Consider the following 19,105-nt stretch of genomic DNA (forward strand, 5'->3'; position numbering starts at 1 on the left):
ACTGTTTATGGTTTTGCGTGATAGCGTTTATGACTCATAGCTGAACAACATTGCTCGAATCGTGTACTGTGCTGAGGTGTACTATCACAAAAGCTAACTTTCTCTGGTGTGCTTTTTTTTAGGTGACTCCCCCAGTGATGCAGGTGAGGATGTCTCTGCCATATTGGGCATGGTTGTGTGCTGTGCAGGTGTCAGCAGGGGTTCTCAGATTAGTGCTTCACACATGTGCTAGGGAAAGGAACTTCAGGAAGTGTGCTACATAAATTTAAGAGTTAATTTGTATGTTTTAAGTTTCAATCCTGGATGTGGAATATACATGTGTCTATATGTTTTAATCTTGAAAAGACTGCGTTTCAGGTTGTTTTCCCAGAGTATAAGGTCTATTTCTAATGTTCAAATTCTGATTTACTTTTTTGAAGTATAAATTTCTTTTACTTTAAATAGTGGAATAAATTTTATTGTTTTAATAGTTACGGCTTTTAACTTACTACCTAAATCTTTTTATCAAAATGAAAAAAAAGCTATGTTCAGATTATAAAAGTAATGTGACACATACCCAATATAGAAAAAAATTAAAATTCAGAGAATATGAAGAAGAAAATTAGGGCACTTGATAATTTTACTGCTTGTAACTTAAATGAACATCCTTCTAGGACCTATACATGTGCACGTAATTATTAGTACATTCCTGTACTATGTTAATTACAGATTGGAATGATGATGTTTTATACAGAGTCTAGTCTATGACTAAACCATAATTTACTGTGTTCAGTGACCGGGGGGCGGGGTGAACATCTTGGTGGATGTGTGTTTACATGTGTCTGTTTTTTTCTTAAATTGTGTTTATTTCTTTTAAGTTAAATTACTGAGTTGATTGTTCTTGAGTAGTTGTACCAGTTTGCATTTATATGGTTTGAGTGTCCTCTTCCCCAAATCTTCACCAAATTTAGGTGTGTTTTATTTTTATCAAAATGATGGACAAAAAGGTAGCTCATTTAGATTTGCAGTCATTTGATTGCTATCTTTTCAGATATTTGTATTTGAATTGTTGAATGAAATATTACTAGTTTGTGTTTCTTTGTGAATGGCTGATTGGATTGTCACCTGTTTAGAAGTGGAAGCTGGACCTGCTAGCCAAGATAAGTCCGAGGGGTCAGAGACTGCAGAAGTCCCCGGGGAGCTCTCTTCCAGTGTCAGGTACGTGTGCCTTCACCCACTGCCTGGGCACAGCGCCCTCCCAGCACAGGATGCTGCCATGCTGCTTCTTGTGGTGCCTTTTGGTGTGTGGTACGTGCTTTCTTGATTTACCGTATGTGGAACATTGTAGCAATTTAAGGATATTCCTGTGTCATGTTTTGATTAATGATAGAGATGTGTCAAATTAATTGGATGTTCTTACTGCTCTGCAGAGGGTGTGCTAGCTAGCATGGTGACAGTGATATGGGACTCAGTGCTAATGTTATCCTGGTTTTCTTTTGTCCACATTGACATGTGTGAGTATTTAATATTTTTTTGCTCTTCCAATATTTGGATTTAGAAGAATATCTCGGCCTGGGAGTGCAAGACCAGCGCCTCCCCGGGTCAAACGACAAGAGAGTGCTGAGGCGTTGGCAATAGACAGGTGAGGCTGACTTGGCTGGGAAGTTCCGGTCACACAGGCCCTGTGTGCGCTTGTGTGTGTGGGGCGGTGGATGCATTGGCTTTGGGCCTACACTGAGAGATGGGAGTGGCACGCAACAGGTGGTACTGGGAAGACTCTGTTGAGAAAAAGAAAAATGGGATTAGGACCTCACCTTAAGCCTTAGAGCAGGAGGTACTGCAGATGGATGAGAGGGAAATGAATATGGGGAAATGGTAGGCTGTGTTTCTGTGATCTTAGATAGAAGAGTTTGTAAAGCCAAAACAAATGAGAAAAAAAGTGGGGGAAAGGGTTAAAGGTTAATTGTGTGTGCACACACAAAATAAATGAAATAATAAAAGGCTGTCCAGAAGTCATAAGCACTGTAGAGGCAGCAGCCGGGCTGGATCAGACTGGGTTTCAGGGCTTCAGTAGGAACAGAGGCAGGAATGGCGCATGCACGTGTAGGCGTGTTTCCCCGAGCTTTGTTCCTCAGAGAGCCAGGAATGGACTGTGCATGTGACGTGTGTGTATGTGTGTGTGTGTGTGTGTACTGCACAGGTGTTACAGGGTGACTGTGGGTGGGGGAGTTAAGGATACTGCTTGACATTAAGTTGCATTGGAAGGAGATGAAGGCAGTGGGGGGAGGAGTTTGCTGAGCACTCAGGCTGTACAATGCTTGCTTCTGGAGGCTTGTGGTCAAGGCCTAGGTACTGTAGCTGTTAGTGCACCAGAGAGAAAGCTGATGTTAGTTTGGAGTGTGTTTATAAGGTGAGAAAGTGCCAGGGTAGCCCTGGAGGGCATGAGAGAGCCCTTGAATGGCAGTGGTCACTAGGAAGCATGAGATAGCCCTTGGGTAGCAGCAGTCACCAGGAAGCATGACATAACCCTTGGATAGTGGCAGTCACCAGGAAGCATGAGGAGGCTCTCGGGTTGGCGGTGGTCACCAGGAAGCCTGAAGTCGGGCTGGTGGGCCAAGCCATTGGAAGCTGGCTCATCCAGAATGACAGCAGGACCTGGATGGAGAGGAAGTACATAAATGGGGTACTGGGCAGAGACGTCAGGCTACAGAGGGGACTGGGAGACAAATGAGGGGGCCTGGAGGCCCTGCTTTGCAGAGTGACAAGGCCTGGGGACAGTCCTAGCCTACAGGGCCACCTGTGCCACCTCTGGCCTGAATCTTACCACTTTGAGAACAGGCCTCTCCAGGTGTAGGGCGGCAGGTGAAGGACTGGTCCCAGAGCCAGTGTCAGGGAACAAGGAGGTCCCAAGGGCCTTTGTGAAGCAGAGTGCATAGTAAGGCTGGAGCAGAGGGAGGTCTGGGCAGCATGGAGAAGGGTGTGGCAGGATGGGAGGGGGCAGGCTCCCAGCTTTCTTCTGGCTCTGTTTCCTAGCAGTTTGTTTCCCTTGGCATCTGTCTGGGGATGGTGGTGGCTAAATTCCTCTCAGATAATGCTGATATTCCAGATGTACAGGATTGATGAAAATCTGTGGTTGATACAATACTTCTCATGTAATCTACTTTCTTCTTATCTAGGTCAGGGAGCAGCAAAACCGTGTCAAATGTGATAATAGACTCACAGAATTCTGACAACGGAGATGATGAGCAGTTTGTGGTGGAAGCTGCCCCTCAGCTCTCAGAAATGTCAGAAATGGAAATGGTTAGTTTACTGGAGGGCAGTGTTTTTAGTAACCATGTTTAAACAACATTGGGTTAAGACCAGCTTTAGATTCACATAGACCTAATTTTCCTAATGTTTCAGTGAGTTTTCTACCTTCTTTAATTTTTTGAGATCCACAAAGGCACAATTTGAGAATTGGGTATCCCTGAATCTTTCTTTTTCCTCCTTCCTTTCCTGCTCAGGTGCCAGCAGTGGAACTAGAGGATGATGAGAAGCATGGTGAGTCCTGGTGCGAGTGGATGTGTGTGTTCACGTGGTACATATACATGTGTGTGGGCATGTCCTCCTGTGTGCTTTGGGGAGGTCTAATGCAAATAGCTGTTGTATGTGGGACTCTGGTAATAGGTCAGACCAGCTGTGTCTAGGCCTGACTGGGCTGACATGTGTTCAAGGAGAGGTAGTGCTGCTGCCTTCCTTGGAGGCCCAGCAGGAGGCCCAAGATGAGAGGCTAATGTGGGCTTTGGTCAGATTGCATCTTCTTTCGTCTGCCCAGGTAGGTGGGATAGGATCCCTGGGTTCCTTCCCAGGCCTGGAGTTCTAGAATAGTATTGGTTCTTTTCCCAAGCCTGTTTCCTCTTGTTCCAAACATTTGTGAGTGTAGAAAATACACTACACCATGCCATTCTCGTCTCAGATTGTCCTGCTCCTCCCAGGTTCTTTCGGGTCCAGAGAACTTCATTTTATCTGCGAATGCATACTCCAAAAGATAAAGGGCACTTTAGACAAACTGTACTTCTGTTGTTGGGTGTAAAACAGAATAGTCAGCTGGTGCTGGTGGCTCACACCTGTAGTCCCAGCTACTTGGAAGCAGAGATTGAGGGGATAGCTTTATCAAGTACAGATTATGAAGCTGTTTTTAACCTGGAAGGAGAAAGGGAGGACTTTAGTATTTCTGCATTCTCCTGCCCACTTGAAATGGCTCTAACCCCCGATTTTCAACAGGTGGACTTGTGAGCAAAATTCTGGAGACTAAGAAAGATTATGAAAAATCGCGGCAGGCTCCCGGGCCTGGAGAGAAGGTATGGACCAGTTTCTGTGCAGAGCCGCGTTTTGCAGACTACCTCACATACTCGCCTTGAAAAATTAAGGCATCTTTCAAATGCTAGGCTTAGCAGTACATTTTTTTTTTAATTAGTAATCCTGTTTGCATGTTAAATGCCATTCCCCTGCCCCAGCGGGAAGGATAGAAAATGGGGGGCTCTTCTGTGTGGTGCTCCTTTCCTGGACTGTCATCGAGCCTGTCCTATGGGGCAGTGGCTTGCCTGGGGAGCTCAGGAACTAGGAGTCAAAGGCCTGTTTCTGCTTCCACTCCATGGCCTGCCCTCATGGACTCACCTGCTCCTTCAGGACCCTCTTGCAGACTGGTCATTTGCCCCTGACCAATTGCAAAATAAGAGCAGACTAATTTTCTAGTTGTACCTGGTTCCTGGGGTGTTCCTTATGAGTGTGTCATGGGGTTATGTTGAGACCCATGGTCTCCTGTCATCCGTGCTCTTTCATTGGGCATGTGAGCAGTGGAGAGAGCACCTGCTGGCCAGGTGCTGTCTCTTAAATGCCACATCTACTTTTCTCATCTGTCACTGGAAATAGTAAGAATAAATCATGTGTGTGTATGTGTGTAGTGTTTCATGTTATTGATGTGTTATACCAGTTTCTTTCTTCAGGTAACATGTTTCTGGGGCTCTCCCTGTCTTGATACCTGCAGATCCAGTGTATTCATTTTAATTGACATGTAATGTATTCTGTTATTTATTAACTCCTTCATTGGTGGACATTGAGTTCTTTTAGCCATTTGCTGTTATGAACTGTTACTGTCTGCTCCTTCCCATGTCTCCTGGCACACAAGAGCTGTGTCTCTTTGAGCAGGAGTCAGCAAACTTTCTCTTTAGGGCAAGATAGTAAGTATCTCAGGCTTCTGAACCACATGGTCTCTGTTGCAGTTATACAACTCAGCCTGCCTGGCATGAAAGCAGCCATAGTGTAGACACGGCAAACAGATGCCTGAGGCTGTGTTCAGTAAAACTTTATTCACAAAGACAGGATGTAGCTGTGGGTTTATAGCTTGCTGACCCAGCTTCCACGGCTAAGCCCAGACATAGAATTGCAGTAGTGGGGCTAATACAGGTCTCGTTTCACCAGACATGCCACTTTACTCCTCCAGGGGCCACAGCAGGTACTCTCTTGGGAGGGCAGGTCTGCCAACTGTAGTCAGGACAGAGAACACACACTGTCAGAAGTGTCCTGTGCCCTGTAATTCCACCCCTTACCTTGTTCCATGACCCTCTGGCCCTTGCTGTGCATTTTGTTGTTGTAGTTTGTAGTTCCTAGATTGCATACAAATGGAATCACATGGTGTATACCCCTTTTTGTGGGTGCCTTTCTGGGCTCTTTATTGTGCTGCTTCTTGTTTTAAGTACTATAATTCTATAAGAACTTAAAAAGTACTGGAGAAGACTTTGTAAATGTTCCCCTCCACCCCTCTCCCATTCTCCGTAGTGTTTTCACAGTTATTAAACCTTTAGGCTGTGTACAAACTTCATGTGGTTCCGTAAAATACCGTGTTGTGATTTTGGCTGAAATTGTGTTAATCTCCCCTCTGGTGCTGGAATTTGAACTCAGACTCCCGAATGCTAGGTGGTGCTCTGCCACTTGGGCCTCAGGCCTCTCTGCAGCCCTTCTACCTTTTTTGGTAGTAAAAGTACTAGTAAAGTATATTAGGAAAGGAATTTAGTATAACAAGATGATGGTGGGGAGGAATGGGAAAGAAGAGGGAGAAACATTTCCTGCTCCCCCTTATAGGAAATGCGAGTAGAGACTCTCTTCCTTTTTTGAGACAGCATCATATTATGTAGTCCAGGCTGGCCTCAAACTCCTGAGCATCCTGTCAGCCTCCTGGATGTTGGGTTTATAGGAATACAGCACCAAACACAGCTAGACCTTTAATTCTAATGCTGTTCCAGTGCCTTGCTTCTCTTTTTTACAACTCCTCAAAAGAGTTTCACTCATATACTTGCTATCTATAGTTCACCTCTTTCTTCTCCTTTTTCTTGAAACCATTCCAGGGAGGTCCTTGGCCCTACTCACCTTCATCCAAGTGCCTGTTTCAGGGTCACCTGGGCCTCTTAGCTATTGTGATTTCCAGTGTTTGAGTCTCAGTCCCCATCCTACTAGAATTATCAACAGCATTTTTTTTTTCAGTGGTACTAGAATTTGAACTCAGGGCTTTGTGCTTGGTAGGAGGCACTCTACAATTTGAGCCATGTCCCCAGCCCTTTTTTGCTTTAGTTATTTTTCAGGTAAGGTCTCATGTTTTTGCCCAAGGTTGGTCTAGGACTTTGATTCTCCGATCTGTGATGTACTGCATAGCTTGTATTACAGGCATGCCACAGCATGCCTGGCTTATTTTTGAAATGGTGTCTCGCTAACTTTTTTGCCTGGGTTGGCCTCTAACCATATCTGGGACTTCAGGAGTGAGCTACTGAGCACAGCCCTATCCCCAACATTTGCTACAGTTGGCTGTTCTCCTTCATTTGTTTCCAGCCTGTCCTCCATGTCCCTTCTAGTGCCTCTTCTCTGTTTCTTTAGAACTGGAAACTTGGTCTTGTTACCTTTTCTGTTCGCTCAAACTGATTTTTTTTTTAACCAAATTAACTTCCTTAGTGGTTGTATTTTGTTTTTCTATTTCTTCTTGAGTTTATTTTGGTAAGTAATGTTTGGATCAGGATTTGACTTAGCTGCAAGTAAAAGGAGGATCTTAAATAATAGTGCTTCAGTGCTTTCATTTTATCTCCTGAGTCAGAGTGGTGAGGTGGCAGTCCGGGGATAGGGACCTGCATGACACCAGCCTCGCTCTTCCAGGTGTGTAACCTTCATTTCTTAGGGCGCCTATGGGAAAAGATGGCTGTTTCAGATCCAGCCTCCAGAACTGCATTCCATCCAGCAAGAAGGGAGAACGGGGGGAGGGAGAAGGCATGTCCCCCACTTTCAGGATATTTATTGGAAGTTGTGCATACCACTTCCACTGACGTTCTGAACAGCTCTGCCACAAAGGGAGACCATGAAGTGAAGTCTTAATTTCAGGCACATGTTAGTTTAGCTAATGCTAAGAGGTTTGGCCAACCTAGAACTTGGTCAGAGTTTCACAGCTTGATGTGCTCTGAGAATGCTCTGGGAGAGAGGTCAGGCAAGATGGTAGATTAGAAGCTTCCTCTGTTTGACTCTGAGTGAGAAGAGTTAGGGTAACAAAGGAGAGGTCACATTCTGAAGAGAGGAAGAGCATTGGGAATTACTGAAGAGCTTACGGGACAGCTGAAAAGCATGGAGAAACAGAAGGTGACAGAGAAAAGTAGGAAACAGTCTGCAGTTCCAACCCCAATTCCCCAGTGGGGAGGGAGAGCCAAGGCAACAGCCACAAGGTGAGCCAGGTGGCCTTGGCAGTAGATTGGCAGAAGTATCCACAAGGTAAGCCCATGCTTCCTGCAGGCCTTAAATTCAGTGCAGGGATTTGGTGTGAGAGTGACTCCTTCTGCATTTCAGGGTAGCTTTGGAGAGGAAAGACATTTTGCTTTCCCCCATATGTTGGGAGAGCTATAGCCAGGTACCATCCTGTGAGAGGGCTTGTTGTTCAAGACTGAATTACTCTTGGGACCTGAAAACAAAGAACAGTCGTGGCTCAGGAAGCCCAGGGATACCCTGCCACAGTGTCTGGGTGGGATGTGACCAGGACATGGGGAGTATCTGACATGGACATGCTGAAAAGTTTAAGAAGCAGAGAAGTCGGGCAGTGATGTGTGAGTGCAGTGGTTGGTGGCCCTGTCCTTTCTGACAAGGAGCAAGCCCCATCTCCTGAAGATCACTGCTGAATCAGCTCTGAGCCTGTAGCTGGCAGAGTCCTGCAGATCACATGATTTCCCTAGCCTTCTGCCTGCCACGGGGTAGTTAGCTGCTGGGTGGCGTCTTCAAAGTGCTGTGATCAGCAGGCAAGTGCCTAAGTCCCTCAGTTTTCCCCTCCAGTCCAGAGCTCAGTACTTTTGGTGCATTTGGGAGAGAGGGTACCCCTATGCTTGGATGCTTGCTAGCCCTGAGGCACACAAACTGGGTGAGGAGGACTGTGGGGCAAGTGGGAACCTGCCCACAGGTTGCAGAGTTCCTTGTGGTCAGCAGCACCTCCTGGCACACAAAGAAGGGAAGCTTGTAAAGTGAAAGCAGCCCTGAAGCCAATAACTGACCCTTGACTGGCCCCACACTCAGCCCAGGTTCAACCCCAACCTGAACACTAGGAACTATAAGAGACTCCAGCTGGTTTTCTTTTCTTTGAATGGTGTCAGGGAACCCTGAGAATTGGGTGAATCTTTACCTACCCAGTCCAGTGGTTAGAAATTGCACCTCAACCCTACTACTATTCAGTCCTGCCTGAACATTGAGAATACGTCAACTGAAAAACTACAGGTGGTTAAAACCCCAACAAACAACCTGGCCTCAGACACACAAATCCCAACTTAGAAGCACCAGAAATATGGAAAAACAAGACAACAAACATGATTCCTCTGCAAGTTAACAGAATCTAGTGATAGTGAAGTGGATGAAATCTTGAAGAATTCGAAAGAATGATTGTAAGAATGACCAGTGAAATTAAAGAGGACACAAATAATTGCCTGAATGAATTCCAAGAGAATACAAATAAGCAGCTAAATGAAATATGGAGGAGAATTCAATAAAGATACAGAAATCCTGAAAAGTATCTAGGAAATTCTGGAAATCAAAAGCTCAATATGTCAAATAAAAAACTGAGTTAAAAGCCTCACCAACAGACTGGATCAGTTGAAGACAGTCTATCAGCTCTTGAAAAAAAAAAGTAGAGAATTAGAATAGGTAGTAACAAGAAAAAAAAAAGGTACAAATGGAGCATAAAAGACCTCTGGGACACTATTAAAAGGCCAGACCTATGAATCATGGGCATAGAAGAAGAGTTGCAAGCTAAAGGCATAGAAAACATATTAAAAAAATTAATAGAAATTTACCAAATCTTGGCAAAGTGATGGTAATCCAGGTATAGGTGGCTTTTAGAACACCAAACAGACAAGACCAGAAGAGGACCTCTCCACATCATATTAGAATTAAAACATTAAGTATATAGAACAAGGAAAGATTATTTTGAAACCTGCAAGGGAGAAGCACCAAGTCATGTATAGGGCAAACCAATCAGAATAACAACAGATTTCTCAATAGAAACTCTAAAAGCAAGGAGGGGGTGGAGCTGGAGGCATAGCTCAAGTGGTAGATCACTTGCCCAGCAAGGAGGGCATGGAATGGTCTATTTCAGGTCCTGAAAGAAAATACCTGCCAATATATATTACTATATCCAGCAAAGCTATCCTTCATAATTGAAAGAGAAATAAAAACTTCTCATGGTCAATAAATGTAATATAACACATAAGTAGAACAAGGGACAAAAAAAATCACACGATCATCTCAATAGATGCACAAAAAGCCTTTGACACAATTCATTCTCCCTTCATGATTAAAGCCCTGAACAAACTAGGAATAGAAGAAACATGCTTGAATATAATAAAGGCTATGTACCACAGACCTACAGCCGATACTATCTAAAGGGAGAGACACTGAAAACATTTCCTCTGAAGTCAGGAATAAACAAAGTGTGCACTTTCTTCATGATTATTTAATATAGCGCTCAAATTCTTAGCTAAAGCAATAAGATGGGAAGAGACAAAAAGGATATAAATAGGAAAAGAAGTCAAATTATCCCTATTTGTAGGTGATACAGTATTATATTTAGAAGATCCTAAAGATACAGGCATAGACAGTGACTTTCTGAATGGGACTTCAATAGCTCAGGGATTAAGAACAAGAACTGACAAATGGGATTGCATCAAATTAAAGAGTTTCTGCACCTTAAAGGAAACAATTACCAGAGCAAAGAGACAGCCTACAGAATGAGAGAAAATCTTTGTTAGTTACTCATCTGACAATGTATTAATATCCAGAATATATAATCAAAAGATTAAACACCAAAAGATCAAGTAATCCAATCAAATGAAAGGAACAGATGATTCTCAAGAAGATGTACAGATGGCCGATAAATACATGAGGAAATGTTCACCATCCTTAGCCATAAAGGAAATGCAAATCAAAAGTACACTAAGATTCCACCTCACCCCAGTCAGCGTGTCTATTATCAAGAAGACAACAGATGTTGGTGAGGATGGGGAGGGGAAAAGGAGCCCTCACACTGTTGGTGGGAATGTAAACTAGTACAGCCACTATGGAAATCAGAGGTTCCTCAAAAAAACTAAAAAAACTCCACTTTGGCATATATGTGGAGTGTAAATCAACATACAAGAGAGATAACTGAGTACTTATGTTTATCACAACACTAATCACAATCAGCCTAGGTGCCCAGCAATGGATAAATGGATAAGGAAAATGTGGTATATACACACAATGGAGTATTATTCAACCATAAAGAAGAATGAAATTATGTTTGCAGGAAAATGTGTAGAATTAAAGATCATCATATTAAGTGAAATAAGCCAGATTCAGAAAGACAAATATTCTGTTTTTCCTCATATATGCAGAATCTAGACCTAAAAAATATGACATGAATGTAGAAGGGGGACTGTTTTGAGGGAGGAACCAGTGGAAAGGGGGAGGGCAAACTGGGTGATGGGGCGATGAATGAATGCAATAATGAAACTCATTAAAATTGTAAAAATAAAAGTGGGGGTCCGGATTAGAAAGAAAGGGTATAAATATGATCAAAGCATGTCATATGCATGTTCCACGGTGAAATCCTGTTTCAACTAATATATGCTAATTAAAAAAAATGCTCTGACAATGATACTGCTTACAAGGCCCCTGGGTCAGTGGAGGAGGCTTTCTCCTGGTCAGGGCCAGTTTTCTGGATTCACCAGCCCATCTCTGCACATGGGCTGCACACGGTGGCAGGAAGCTTTGCCAAGGGGGCACTGAGAAACGAGGGCCATCAACTATTTCTTCCACAGTGGCTTCTCTGGGAAACTTTATTTCATCCACATTTTGCAGTCTTACCGTAAAGACAGTTGAAGTATAGCTTTATGATTTCAAAAATTTTCTATCTGTAGTTTTCCTTCCAATAATATTGTGCCTTTGTGTTTCTTGATGAGACTTGGGGGAAATAGCTACTCTCTAGCAAAGAATCAGCTTTCTGTTTTGTGGATACTTTTGTTTCCAATTCATTAACTTTTAATGTTAGTTTTCCCTTTTAATTTCTTTGGGTGTTTACTTTTTCTTCCTGCTTGAGTGAAATAATTAGCTCACTTTTTAAATCTTTGTCCTTTTTAGAGAAAATATATTAAGATTAAACATTTTGAGCATAGTTTATCCTTGAATTTCAAATTTGTTTAATATTAAATTGATGTTGTATAATAAAAAACGTGAATTTTAATATCAAGTACCTTTGTGTGATGTCTTCTTTAACATGTGGATTATTACGGGGCTGTTTGTAGTTTTCAAGTTTAAAGCCTTGTCAAGACTTTTCATCGACAGTATCTACTGTAACGATATGAATTGGTTGGAATTGCTGCTTGCAGAAGCAAATCTACCCTATAGGCTGTTTTGAGCCCAGGATTCAGTGCACCTTTAGAGTTCACCTGGGACACGTGTGAGAGCACGTCCTCCAGGTGTGCAGGCTGTGTTTGCCATCATTGGGTACACAAAAAGTGGCCATCACTTCTCTTTTATCTCCTTTGAGAAGTCAAATAGTAGGTGTTTCCCTGATAGACACATACATTGTGGTGTGCCTTTTGTCCCAGTACTTTAAATTTTTTTGGAGGGAACATCTTTCCAAGGCTAAGAAAATGTGCATTTATAATCTGGGCATCTCTCCAGCCTGTCTTTGAAGTTCTGTTGGAAGAAAGGCTATTTCTTACTGTGCTAGTGGACTTGAACAGTGGATTATAGGATCAATATGTGGGTGAGATGCATTTTCCTCCTATCCTGGCTTTCCTGCTTGCTCTTCAAGAGGAAATACAAACTTTGTTAGTATAAGATGTCAGCTTCTGCCAGCAATTTTTCTGAACTCAGGTTTATGAGGAAGTTTTAAAAAAATAACCAGAAAAGCAAGCTGCATAGTGTACCTAATTCTATAAAAATTCTTGGTTTCTAAAGCTTTCTAAATAAAGTTGCCTAAAGAGTTCTGGTCAGCAATTTCAAATACTGTTTATTCGTCTTAAAGCACTGTTTAAATATTTCTTCTAATTTTTCAGTCTCATTTTAGTTTATCATCTTAGTTTCTCTTCATTTTATATCTGGTCTAATTGAATATAAATGTCAGGCACTTTTTCTTTTCATTTAAGTTCTGTATTTTGAAGTACTTCTTTTCTCTAGACTTCTTACTCCTTTGGTTCATTTAAATTTGGTGATTTTGGTTTCTTCTCACCTTTCTTGGTTGTGTAAATTATCTCCTGTTCTGGGTCTGGAGGTCACAAGCTTGCACCCAGGTAGAAATGGGTGTGTGTTGCCTTTGACCTGCATGTGTATATTTTAGTGCCTTTCTGGAAGGAGGTCTTTTTTGGGGAGAGGTTTTTTTTTTTTTTTTTGTCTTTTCTTTTTTGGTGCTGGGATCGAACCCAGGGCCTCACGCATGCTAGGCAAGCGCTGTACCACCGAGCTACATCCCAGGTCTTAATAAGGGTGTAATGTAGCAAGTTTCAGAGAGAGAACTCTTTGATGACTGTTGCAAGGAGGCATTTGTTTAGGAATACAAGAACCTGTTTTATCGTTGCACTTTGGTGGATAAAATGACCTAAGAGTTTAATTAAAACTCTTGTTTAGTGTATAGTTAATACCGTTTGGCTAAGTTCTTGTATGAGAGGAATTCCATTGTTTTATTTTGGTGATCTGTAAGATCTTCAGATTCTCATTTTGCTCGCTAGGTGGTGCAATTTCATTGCAAATGTTTTAACGCTCTTAGAAAATGCTAGTCAGAATCTCCTCTTAACTGGAGTTCTGCACCCAACAGAAATACTTTTAGCTTGGTTTCGTTTGTTTGTGATTCTGTTGTTTTTAAATAGGAATATTGTTTTCATTGACGTTTCTGTGGGAGAAATAAAAGGGGACATACGCACAGTAGTTCTTCACTGGGAATTGTTGAAATTGATCCTAATCATAAAGAGCTAAGTGTTTCCTTTTCCTTTTCAAGAACATAACATAATAGTTTCCTGTTCCTAAGTTACATCTCTTAAATATAGTATCTTCCACTGTGCATCCTGGGGGTCTTAAGTTTTGGGTGTAAAATCAACTCATCACTACCACATTATCTTGTAAAAATCAGTCACCAACAGCATCACTTAAAGTATTCACAGACATACGCCATGTATATATTATGCACCAAAAGAATGGTTTGGAAATAATTACAAAATTGCATATATATGAACTTCATGGTGATACTTATGAGGAAGTAGGCCTCTCCAGGTAAAGTTCATGATAGGTATAAAATTGGAGTGTTTACCTGGAAAATAACACATGTACACACACACACACACACGCATATATGACTTAAGGGAATTTGAGTATAAAGATGTAATCAGTCATGTTCTCACAAGTATTTCCAGATTGAAAATAAGTCACCTGTTTATTATAACTAGTCAGTGACTGATGTTATTTGTAATTTGTAACTAAAATACCCTGTGCCTTAATACCCTTACACAGCACCCCATGTTGCAAGCAAGATGCAGTCTAAATGTTTTGTGTATTTTAAAACTCAGGAGTAATTTCTGCATGTTGTGGTGTCTGGTACTTAGCAGAGCTTTTGCGGCTAAGCACAGGTGGGCTGGAGGAGCCTCTCTTGGGCGGAATGCTGCAGCCTCAGGTTGGGAGCAGCACACTGGAGCCCGGCTTCCAGGCGGGGGCGGGGCGTGCTTGTGATTGGGTTTTAACTTGACCAATCACAGCCTTGGACATACGTGGCTTCCAGTTTGACCAATCACAGGTTTTCTGCTTAGTAACGGGGAGGTGTGCGGAGTGGGAGTAGCGTCGGGGTCCCAGAGCGGGGTTCTTCCGCCATGAGTCTCCCCAGCTCATCTCCAAAGACGAGTAGGTGGGGATGCGGGCACGGAAGGCGGCTCTGACAGCTCAGCTAGCCTGTTCATTTCCGTTCTGTCCTGGTGGCACTGGGGTTTGAACTCGGGGCCTTGTGGCTGTAAGAACGAATGAATTCACTGATGCGACATTGCACTGAAGAGCTAGGAAGGCGGCGGAGCTGACCTGCCAGGAGCCTCAGGAAGAAGGGCTGGGGTCCAGGCGACACGGGACGCCATTGCACGCGGCGAAGGCATCCTGTCCTCACCGGGCAAGAGGCCGCGCACCCGGAGCTCTCCTGGTGACGAGTGAGGATGAGGCCGCCCCGGGACAGCCCTGTCACCCACGGCCACCAGAAGCGGCCTGTGAGCGTCACCACGGACTTGGGACATACACTGCGAAGAAGTGTTGAAATTAGTGGAGCGGACAGCAAATGCACGAATACGGCGCACATGCCTTCAGTTCAGATGGACGCACGGGGAGTGAGCCCAGCACCCACTGGACCCGCAGACCCTCATCTCATGCTGCAGCCCCAGACCAGCCCTGAACTCTACTCGGAGAGGAAGGCATGCCCTCCTGCATGAAGAGGGGCTTCCTCATTTTTCTTAAAGGGTCCGGTAGACCGTCTCACTACTCTCTCTTTTAAGGGATAGGAATCCGTTTACTGTTGGCAATTACACAATCTCACAGACTGGGCGAACTACAAAGAAGACAGGCTCATTTTGGCTCACAGTTCTCATCCAAGGTTGGAAGGAGGTGATTGCCTTCTTGCTGGCAGAGTTCCAAAGTGACGCAGAGCATCACAGGTTGGAGACAGGGAAGAGCGTACGTACCTGTGTGTCTGGTCCCTTGGCCTCTGTGTACGGCCCCAGGATGCAGTCACAGGGTTTTGCTGTGTGTCTAATCCTCATCACGTGTCAAAGGCCCCGCCTCTAAACACAGAGCCAGATCAGTTTCCACACTCTTAATACCTTACAGTGGGACTGAAACGTCAACACAGGAAGCCGTGGACCCACTCCAGCCATATCCAAACCAGAGCACAGTGCACAAGCAACCATAGGCAGGATGCAAATGGCTGGGCTCCAATAAAGCTTGTTTTTATTTTTCTACACTGAAATGTGAATGGTGTACAGTTTTCACATGTCACAAAGGATTTTTACTTTCTTTTGTGGTACCCGGGATTGAACCCAGGGCCTCCAGGCTCTTCTACTTGACCTATACCCCCAGACCTTTTGTTTGTATTTTGTTTTTTGGTGGTTCTGGGGTTTGAACTCAGGCCTTCGCACTTGCACAGCTGACGCTCTGTCGCTTGAGTCACACCTCCAGCTCTGTATCTTGTTTTGAGACTGTTGCTTCTTCGACTTGACTGCATAGAGCTTGAGATGGTTCTTCCTCCACCTCCTGAACAACTGGAATTACAAGCATGTGCCACCACACACAGCTCTTACTTTAAATGCTTTTTCCATGCCTGTTTTTTCTTTTCTTTATTGAAAATTTTGTATTAGAATATATTTGTTGTTCACAGGAAATTCATTGTGACAATTCCAAATAGGCATATATTGTACATTGGTTAGCTCACCCCCACCCCCCTTCCCCTTAACCCCTCCCACCCTCTTTCAAGCAATTGCAAGAAGTTTCATTGTTCTGTTTCATATAGGTATGTGAAGTTCACCAACCATATTCCTTCACCTTTTATCTCCCTTTTTCACCCTTCTTCCCACTAGTACCCCCCCACTGTACCAGTTTACAGTCCTGTCTTTCGTTATTAATTTCTAAGGGGTTTCTCAATGTACCCCTACTGTGAATATACTTCACTGTGGTCCATTCATCCCCTCATTACTCTCCCTTACCCCTTCCCTCTCACCCCCCATTTTTCAGATATTGTTGATGCTCTATCATTCTTTTTTCCTTTCCCTCCTTCCCTGAGTTCCATAGAGTAGTTCCACTATTACAGACATGTTCTACATATGATTTTGTATATTATCATGTTTGTTTTTTGTGTATATGTTTATCTTTTATATCTGTCTTCCACATATGAGAGAAAACACGTGGCCTTTGTGTTTCTAACCTGGCTTACTTCACTTAGCATGATGTCCTCCAATTGCATCCATTTACCTTCAAACCTCATGGTGTTACTCTTCCTTATGGGTGAGTTAAACTCCATTGTGTGCATGTGCGTGTGTGTATGTGTATTACATATATGTATACATATATACATACACCGCATTTTCTTGATCTATTCATCAGTTGTAGGGCATCTGGGTTGTTTCCATACCTTGGCTATTGTGAACTGTGCTATGATAAACATTGGCATAGAAGTGTTTCTGTTGTATCCTGACTTATGTTCTTTTGGATGTATGCCCTGGAGTGGTATCATTGGATCATATGGCAATTTTGTCTTTAGCTTTTTGAGGAATCTTCATACTGTTTTCCATAATGGTTGTACTAATTTGCATTCTCACCAACAGTGTATAAGGGTTTCTGTTTTGCCACATCTGCGCCAGCATTTGTTGTTTTTGCCCTTGAATATGGCCATTGTAACTAGGATGAGACAAAATCTTAGTATAGTTTTGATTTTCATCTCTTTTATAGCCAGGGAAGTTGAACACTCCTTCATGTATTTATTGTCCATTTGTCTCTCTTTTTTTTGAGAATTCCCTGTTTAATTCATGTGCCCATTTCTTCATTGGGATGTTGATTCTTTGGAGGTTGAGTTTTTTGAATTCCCTGTAGACTCTGGATATTAGTTCCTTATTGGATGAATAGCTGACAAAGATTTTCTCCCATTCTGTGAGCTGTCTCTTAAGTCTAGGGACTTGTTTCTTTTGCTGTGCAGAAGCTTTTTAGTTTGATGCAGTCCCCTTTTGTTTATTCTTTCTGTTAGATGCTGAGCCTTTTGAGTTCTATTTAGGAAGTCGTTCCTTATGCGTGTACGTTCCAGTATATTTCAGACTACTTCCTGGAGTTGTTTCAAAGTTTTAGGCCTTATTTATTAAAGTCTTTGATCCACTTTGAGTTGGTACTGGTACAGGGTGAGAAACAGGGATCAAGTTTCAGTCTTCTACAAAAATCATATGTTCTCCCTCATATGCGGACATTAGATCAAGGGTAAACACAACAAGGGGATTGGACTTTGATCACATGATAAAGTGAGAGCATTCAAGGGAGGTATGAGGATAGGTAAGACACCCAAAAAACTAGATAGCATTTGTTGCCCTCAATGCAGAGAAACTAATGCAGATACTTTAAAGTGACAGAGACCAATAGGAGAAGGGGAGCAGGAACTAGACAAAAGGTTAGTTCAAGAAGAATTAATTTAGAAGGTAACACACATGCACAGGAAAGCAATACGAGTCAACTCCCTGTATAGCTATCCTTATCTCAACTAGCAAAAACCCTTGGTCCTTCCTATTAGTGCTTATATTCTCTCTTCAACAAAATTAGTGATAAGGGCAAAATAGTTTTTGCCTGGTAGCGAGGGGGTGGGGGGGAGAGGGAGGGGGCAGGGGGTGTGGGGAAGGGGGTAGAAATGACCCAAACATTGTATGCACGTGTGAATAAAAGAAAAAAAAAGTTTCAGTCTTCTACATGTGGATGTCCAGTTTTCCCAGCAACATTTGTGGAAGAGGCTATCTTTTCTCCATCATGTGCTTACAAGAGACACATTTCATTGAAAAAAATAAATTCTGGCTTAGTGTCCAAGGGTGGAAAAAGGTTTTCCAAATAAATGGACTCCATAAACACGCAGGAATAGCTATACTTATATCTGACAAAGTAGACTTCAGACTAAAATCAGTCAGAAAAGACAATGAAGAGTTACTTCATATTAAAGGAACAATTCATGAAGAGGAAATATCAATTCTTAACATATGCTCCAAATATAGGGGCACCCAGCTACATTTAAAAAAACCACTAATGGACTTAAAAGCACAGATACACCTAACAGTAATGGTGAGAGAACTGAATACCCACTGTCCACCAATAGACAGGTCATCCAGGCAAAAGATCAACAAAAAAACTTCAGATCTACTGCATACATGAGGCCAAATGGACATAATAGACATCTACAGAGAATTTCCCCCAACAACAACAGTGAACCCAAAAAAAAAAAAAAAAGTGAGCAATAAAAATAAGAGCAACAACAAAAAACTGTCAGTGGGCCAAGCCCACAGGCTACAGTTTCCACTGTTCCACTAGCCTTGCACTAGTACCAGCCTGCTTTAATTACTGTAGCTTCAGAAGGCCTCATATCTGGCAGTAAACCTCCTTTTTCTTACTCCTCAGATATCTGTTGGCAATTACTGGTCCTTTCATTTCCGTATAAATATTATAACCAGCTTATTGTGTGCGATGGAAAATCCTCCTGGGATTTTAGTTGGCATAGTCGTGAACAAGACTATTTTTTTTTCATTTATTTAGGCCTTCTTTAGTGCCTTTCAGTAAACATTTATAATTTCTTTTATAAAGCTTGGTCACATCTTTTGTTAGAGTTATTCTGGGCATTTGATAGTTTTTCTCCTGATGTTTATGCTGTGTGCTTTAAAACTGCTTCCTAATTGTTCGTTACTGTAGAAATGCTGTTGACTTAGAACCTGCTTCCTAGCAAGCTGATTATTTTAGATTTGTCCATTGAGTTTTAGTGTTTCCTTTTTTCTGATAGCAGCAAATAATCATGAACACCGGATGCCAGGCTCTTAGCAATTTTAGAATGTTCTGCACACGGTTGTTA

The 19,105-nt window shown here is 42.6% G+C and overlaps 1 protein-coding gene across 6 annotated transcripts in view; it reads left to right on the top strand.

Annotated features, from left to right (window-relative positions):
- Positions 1 to 19,105, top strand: part of Traf3ip1 (TRAF3 interacting protein 1) — a 55,727-nt gene that overhangs the window by 22,619 nt on the left and 14,003 nt on the right. For all 6 annotated transcript variants that reach the window (XM_074072141.1, XM_074072139.1, XM_074072140.1 and 3 more), the window contains 6 exons: positions 123 to 143; positions 1,113 to 1,197; positions 1,538 to 1,621; positions 3,156 to 3,279; positions 3,483 to 3,519; positions 4,243 to 4,319. In XM_074072141.1, the coding sequence (XP_073928242.1) occupies positions 123 to 143; positions 1,113 to 1,197; positions 1,538 to 1,621; positions 3,156 to 3,279; positions 3,483 to 3,519; positions 4,243 to 4,319 (428 nt within the window). The remainder of the gene's footprint in view (positions 1 to 122; positions 144 to 1,112; positions 1,198 to 1,537; positions 1,622 to 3,155; positions 3,280 to 3,482; positions 3,520 to 4,242; positions 4,320 to 19,105) is intronic.

Source organism: Castor canadensis, chromosome 4 (genome assembly GCF_047511655.1).
Source record: "Castor canadensis chromosome 4, mCasCan1.hap1v2, whole genome shotgun sequence".
NCBI classification, from domain to species: domain Eukaryota; kingdom Metazoa; phylum Chordata; class Mammalia; order Rodentia; family Castoridae; genus Castor; species Castor canadensis.